General features: G+C 37.6%; 1 protein-coding gene across 1 annotated transcript; it reads right to left on the bottom strand.

Annotated features, from left to right (window-relative positions):
- Positions 1-1778: 1778 nt before the first annotated feature.
- On the bottom strand, positions 1779-5453 carry LOC113706053 (putative receptor-like protein kinase At3g47110). Its single transcript, XM_027227946.1, has 2 exons — positions 2735-5453; positions 1779-2233 (listed from the first exon to the last, which is right to left on the bottom strand). The coding sequence occupies exons 1-2, from the start codon at positions 5451-5453 to the stop codon at positions 1779-1781; spliced, it is 3174 nt and encodes a 1057-aa protein (XP_027083747.1).
- Positions 5454-6099: the final 646 nt, after the last annotated feature.

Here is a 6099-nt window from a genome sequence, read left to right as displayed (position 1 = left end):
GACTCTTTAAGATTTTGAAAGTCATTTGGTCGCCCTTTGATGTACTAAAAATTTCACTTATATCCCTGTGAATATTATACTTTGTCCCCCCAAATTTTTTTACAAAAATGTAAGAATGCCCCTTAAGTATACATCTTCATAAATCTCCCCCAAATCCTAAGCTCTGGATCCGCCAGTGACTGCTAGTCTTTGTTCTGATTATCTCTATGTTACGATCCTTTTTCTTTGCAAATGCTAGCCAAATTTAAGTAGTGGGTTGTATAGAAAAATAGGTAGTAAGCTTACTGTACTAGAAAATAAAAAATAGTACTGGTTACAACTTAGAATTGGGAATATGGATGGACACTGCTAGAGCTGACGAATTTGAGAAAATTATCAGGATCAAACCAGGACGATCCATAAGAGCGAAGGCCTAACAGGGTCTTCTTGAATTATAGAAAGTACTAGTAATTGTGTAGGCAAATGGGATTTGGAAAGGCAACTGCAGCTTCCCAGTTTCCACTTCATTCGATCACTTATGCGAAAGTCACATGACAGAAACCAACACGGTAGAGTCACAATGCGAACGTAAGTTTCAACTTATGCGGACTCAATTTCTACTCTGACTCCCTCCTCCTCTTCCATCCTCGTAAAAGTTCGCATGTTTGATCCTTTATTATTGCACGGGTGGATAGGTTTCCAGTTTTTATATTTCTCACTTTTTCTCTTTGGAATTTGCAGGTGTTTTGCCTTCATTCCTGCAAACTATTCGTGACATAAAATAAAGGTGTCATTTTATATCGTCCAGCAGGTTTGGTCAGCTCTTGTTGTTAGTTAAAAAATTATACTTGGGGGGTCTTTGCCGGGACAAATCATACCAGGACTGATCAAAAACTTTTACTCAATGATCTTTGCAGGCTTGGGGGGATCTTTGCTATTTGGCTAAGCCGAGTGGTGCTCAAATACCAATTATACACATCTAACTAAGCATTTGCCCTGTTTTGTTGCATTGTTTGAGGTCTTATTTAGTGATTAGATAGTACTGCTAGGCATTTCCTAGTGGTTTAAAGGCTTTTTGGTTCGTTCGGGAAAAAATAACAGGCTTGCGAATGCACTTACCATGTATTCTTGTACCATGGCTTTATGTGATGGTTGTGAAACTTTTTGGAACAATTCTGTAATATGTGTAGAACAGTGATAAGTCTGTATGGTTGTCGGTCTTAAAGCCTTGAAGGAGGTTCTCTGCAAGATTATTGTACTCGGGAAACTCTTTCTAGAATCTAAACCAGATTATTCAACTATGTATGTAATATATATTATGGAAGCTTAAAGTATCTCTAGCAGATAATGCATCAATGCAATGTATTATAAAAAGGATAAACGTTTGAATTCTAGTACTGAAGCTCTTATTGGACTGCACGTTGTCAGAACTGTAAATGACTAAAAGTCCTGAACCTGGAAGTTAAGAAACCAAATCCACTTAGATGCACAAAAGAGCAATATAATTCTCTACAGGCAGTTAAATTTTCATTATCTGCAGTTCACATGAAAAATATACGGTACAGAAACATACTCTTAAGGCTCATTCACTCGTATACTACATTGTTTACCTCTCTAATTCAAAGCTCTAATCCTTTCCATCATCATTTTGCTCCAATTACTTCTGATTGCAGGTTCTTGAAGGCTAGATTTGAGAAATTCTCCAGATTCATCGAAACATTGAAATATTACCTACTTTGATCCTAGAAGAACCAAATGCAACAACTCTATAATAAACAGGTTCTTCAAATCTGCTTTGCTCATCGATTTCTAACTCCAAGATAGGCATCTCTGATGAAATGTAATTCTCTTGTGACTTCCTTCATGTCTATACGATCCATTGGTGATTTTTGAGAACATCCAAGTCCAACTTTAAGGATCAAAATCAGGCATTTTTGCACGTTGTTTGTTTCATCTGAGGAACTCTCAATGTCTCCATCATTCATTTCCACTGCTCTTTTACCATGATTTGTTTCCTCATCTTCTGAAGCAGCTTGCAGCACGACTTTATTTTCTTCTGCTTCGCTGGAAAGTAGTAAAGGGTCCACAATCTTCAAAACTTGCTCTGGCAAAGCCATCTTGACGTAGTTATGTAAATCCAAGCCATCCACAAATGCATCATCTGTTGGCCTCCTTCCTGTGAACATCTCTAACAAGAGGATCCCAAAACTGTAGACATCTCCTTCAGTTGATACTTGCCGCCCCATCCCATGCTCTGAAGTATTGTTTTCTCAACAATGTAATTGCAATCCGAGAAAAACATGGCAGATTTTTTTTTTCAATTTTAGGGATTTTTGTAAACTTAAAAGAAAATCAAAACGAATCATTTAGGACAAAGCAAATTGCTGCCTTTATGTGGAGCCAGCGAAGGGGAATCCTCCCCAAGGTTGAGCAGATTAATTTTCCTTTTGTACTCAGAGAGATGAGGGCTTTTGGAGTTTCTATGAACGTTTAACCCTCCAAAGTTAGTTAGAGATTTTCTTGAATACGCTTCTACTTCTCAGTCATAACGCGAATAGTGCACCAAACAGAGTCAAGTTTTATATTTACTATGGCTTTATTTTACTAGTTTTAATTAGAAATTATTTTCAAAAAGTAGCTATTAAACATAATAATTCTTTTTTGATACAGGATAAAATGGATAATTGTGTTTTTTGTACCATGAATATTTAGAGAATATATAATGCATTTACTCTAGCTATTGCAAAATTGTTACCTGGAGCTGCATATCCGATGGATCCTTTTAGTGCAACAGCACTGCTGGTAGTTTCTTGCTCAGAATCAATGTCAGCAGTTCTAGGAAGAAGCTTTGCTAATCCAAAGTCACCCACATGAGCTATAAGGTCATTGTCAAGAAGAATGTTACTTGGTTTCAGATCACAATGAACAATAGTAACTTCATAGTGGTTGTGAAGATAATCCAAACCAGAAGCCACATTAACTGCAATATTTATCCTCTGAAGAAGGTCTAGATTTGTTGATCTAGTTGCTTCTGCTAATTCTGAATGTAACCACATGTCGAGACTTCCATTTTGCATGTATTCGTAGACTAGTGCCTTGAATTCATTACCCTTGGTATCAATGCTTGAGCAATAAGTTAAGAGCGAGAGAAGATTTCTATGGCGAATGCTTCTCAATGCTTTGCACTCAGCCTCAAAACTTTTGGAAGCCCCATTTTTTTGAAGGTCAAGAACTTTTACAGCAACTTCCTTGTCTTGGTGTTGATCTAACTTTCCTTTGTACACAACTCCAAAGCTTCCTGATCCAATTAAGTTGGTGGATGAAAATCCTTCCGTAGCACGGTAGAGTTCATGATAAGAAATTCTTAATATCTTCTCAATCGGATCTGAGGGCATCATCAAGGACTCTTTCACAGATTTATCTCTTTTTTTATGTAAAACATGATACAAAAAGAATGTGACAGAAATTACTAGTATTACTATGAGGACCAGGGGAATAACTAGTACTAGCAGACGTTTTCCTTTCTTCTTTCTTTTGACAAGACAAGATGGTAGTTGCAGCTCAGGAATGCCTCCGCAAAGTTTACTGTTTCCTACCAATCTTATTTGGCTTGCATTTGTAAAAACTCCATCAGTTGGTATTTCACCTTCAAGGTCATTATAAGAAATATCCAGAAACTTCAGAAACACCAACCTGTTTATGTCTCTTGGTATTTGCCCACTGAAGTTGTTATGTGAAAGGTCCAAAAACTGGATGCCCTTCAAAGAAGCCAAAGCTGGTGGAAGTGTTCCATTGAAAAGGTTGCTCTGCATATCAAGGTACTGCATGCTTGAACAATCTCCAAGTGTTGAAGGAACTTCTCCGGAAAATTTGTTGCTGGAGACAACTAGCCGTTGAATGTTTTCCAATTTTCCTACTTCAAGGGGTAGGGAACCACTCAATGAGTTGTGTGATAAATCTAGAATTGTGGGCGATATGTATGACCCAAAGATCTGAGGGGATACACTTCCACTGAAGTTGTTTTGTGAAATAAACAGCATTTGTAGACTTTGACAGTTCCGAAGACTATGAGTAACGTCACCTTGGAAGTTGTTGCTGGACAAGTTCAGAACATATAGATTGGTTATGTTGCAGAGGGTTGATGGTACCTGTCCTGAAAGCATATTCCTGTCAAGAACCATTACCTCCAGTTTCTGAAGTTTGCCAACATCACTTGGTAAGACACCTGTAAATAAATTATTTGCCAGGGACAGTATATACAAATGTACAAGATTTTCAATTCCGGATGGAAAGGCTCCTGATATCTTGTTCTCTGATAGGTATAAATGCGTCAACTGATATGAGAGATTATGAAGAATATTAGGCAATTCACCACCAAAGTTATTTTTAGCCAAAGAGAGTATTTCTAAATTGCTGCAGTTTGTCAAAGGTACAAGAAAGTTTAGATCACCGGCTGAATTGCTACCCAAGAGATTTCCTTGCAGACTCAGAATTCTAAGATTCAGCAAATATCCAAGGTTGTATGGAACATGGCCTTCAAATTTATTATCACCAAGATCAATTACTTCAAGCTTAGTACAATTGGTAATTGAAACAGGTATTTTTCCAGAGAAGCGGTTTCCAGCAATACCTATTATCTGAAGATTCGGTAGCTTGAGACCTAGGTTGGTTGGAAGGCTCCCATAAAGAAAATTATCTGGTGCAGTAAAGAAAGTGAGTGTAGAGATATTATACATGGATGAAGGTATTTGACCTGTTAGCTTATTTGATCCCATTGCTAGGAAAAACAAGGTGGTTAATAAGCTTATCTCCTCTGGAAGATTTCCCTCCAAATTGTTAAAGGTGAAGGATAATTGCTTGATTGAGGATAGGTTCCCAATTGTAGAAGGAATTTCCCCTGTCAAATTATTTACAGCAAGCTGGAGGGTCTCAAGCTTCTTTAAAGAGCCCAACTCAGTTGAGATTCTTCCTTCTAATTTGTTCCGGATCAGGCTTAGGGCCCTGAGCTCTGAACAATGACTCAGATTAACTGGAATTTCTCCCGTCAAGATGTTACTTGACAGGTTAAGAAATCTTAACCGGAGCAGGCGACCAACCTCTTGGGGAATGTCACCATGGAATTGGTTTTCCTCGAGATTGAAAAACTTCAAAAAGCTGAGATTTCCTACATGAGGAGATATGGTTCCAAACAAGCTTTTACCTGGTAAATTTAAGATTGTGACCCTTTGATGGCGAGCATCACATGTGATTCCTGGCCATTGGCAATGGTGAAGTGAATGGTTCCATGAGTTCAGAACTCCATTTGGATCAGATATCTTATTTTTGAATTCCAAGAGAGCAATCTGATCAGTCTCATTAGACAAAAATCTTGCAGCTGAAGCATTTGGTGATAAATTCATGGCAACAATGACGAAGAGCAAAACATTTACTGATGATAACAAAAATCTCAAAGAAGTGTGGTTTCCAAACTCCATTCTCTTGAAGGCAAAGAGAAATAATCTGCAATGAACTGACTGATTCAACTGGGAATAAAGTTGTGTTTGAAGGGGTAGTGGTTGTGACAACTTCCTCAATGGTACTGTTATGTATATAGGAATTGGAGAATTACTGTGCAATAAGATGCCGATGACTTGTATTCCTCAATTTTCTGTCAATAGTGTTATAATTATTAATTAGTTGACACTAACAGGGTGCTGCTTGCCATGGTCTTTGCGTTTAACAATTTCAATCCATTCAATTGGGATAAGCACTTGACGAATTAGCTGCAATAATTTACAAGAAGCAACTAAGTTAGACCATGTCAACTGCAATCATACAGAATAACATCTTTCAAGCTGATGAAGAATGGGATGATGTTTCTTACATCATGCACTGAATTAACAATCAACAACTTGATATTTTACAAATTAATTGGCCCTTAGTGTAGCAACCACTTTGTCGAAGGAAAATCAGCAAATGATCTACTACCTAAGGCAGATAACATCTGAAATTCTTATGCTTCTGCAAAACATGGTGTGTGTGATTTCTTTTCTTTGGTTGAAAACAAAGAAACTTGTTCAGGAAACTCGTGATGATAGAGATGGTTCAGGAAGCTTGTGAAGGTTCTTATCTGCCTTGAAT

This window comes from Coffea arabica, chromosome 8c (genome assembly GCF_036785885.1).
Source record: "Coffea arabica cultivar ET-39 chromosome 8c, Coffea Arabica ET-39 HiFi, whole genome shotgun sequence".
NCBI lineage: Eukaryota > Viridiplantae > Streptophyta > Magnoliopsida > Gentianales > Rubiaceae > Coffea > Coffea arabica.
The sequence above is the reverse complement of the archived record's forward strand: the minus strand, read 5'-3'. Positions and strand labels throughout refer to the sequence as shown.

What these genes read in the sequence shown, in the direction of transcription:
- LOC113706053 (XM_027227946.1), bottom strand. Translation starts at nt 5,453, where the DNA reads ATGGAGTTTGGAAACCACACTTCTTTGAGATTTTTGTTATCATCAGTA. An exon ending in CATCGGATATGCAGCTCCAG is followed by an intron (nt 2,234 to 2,734) that starts GTAACAATTTTG and finishes ACAATACTTCAG; the next exon opens with AGCATGGGATGGGGCGGCAA.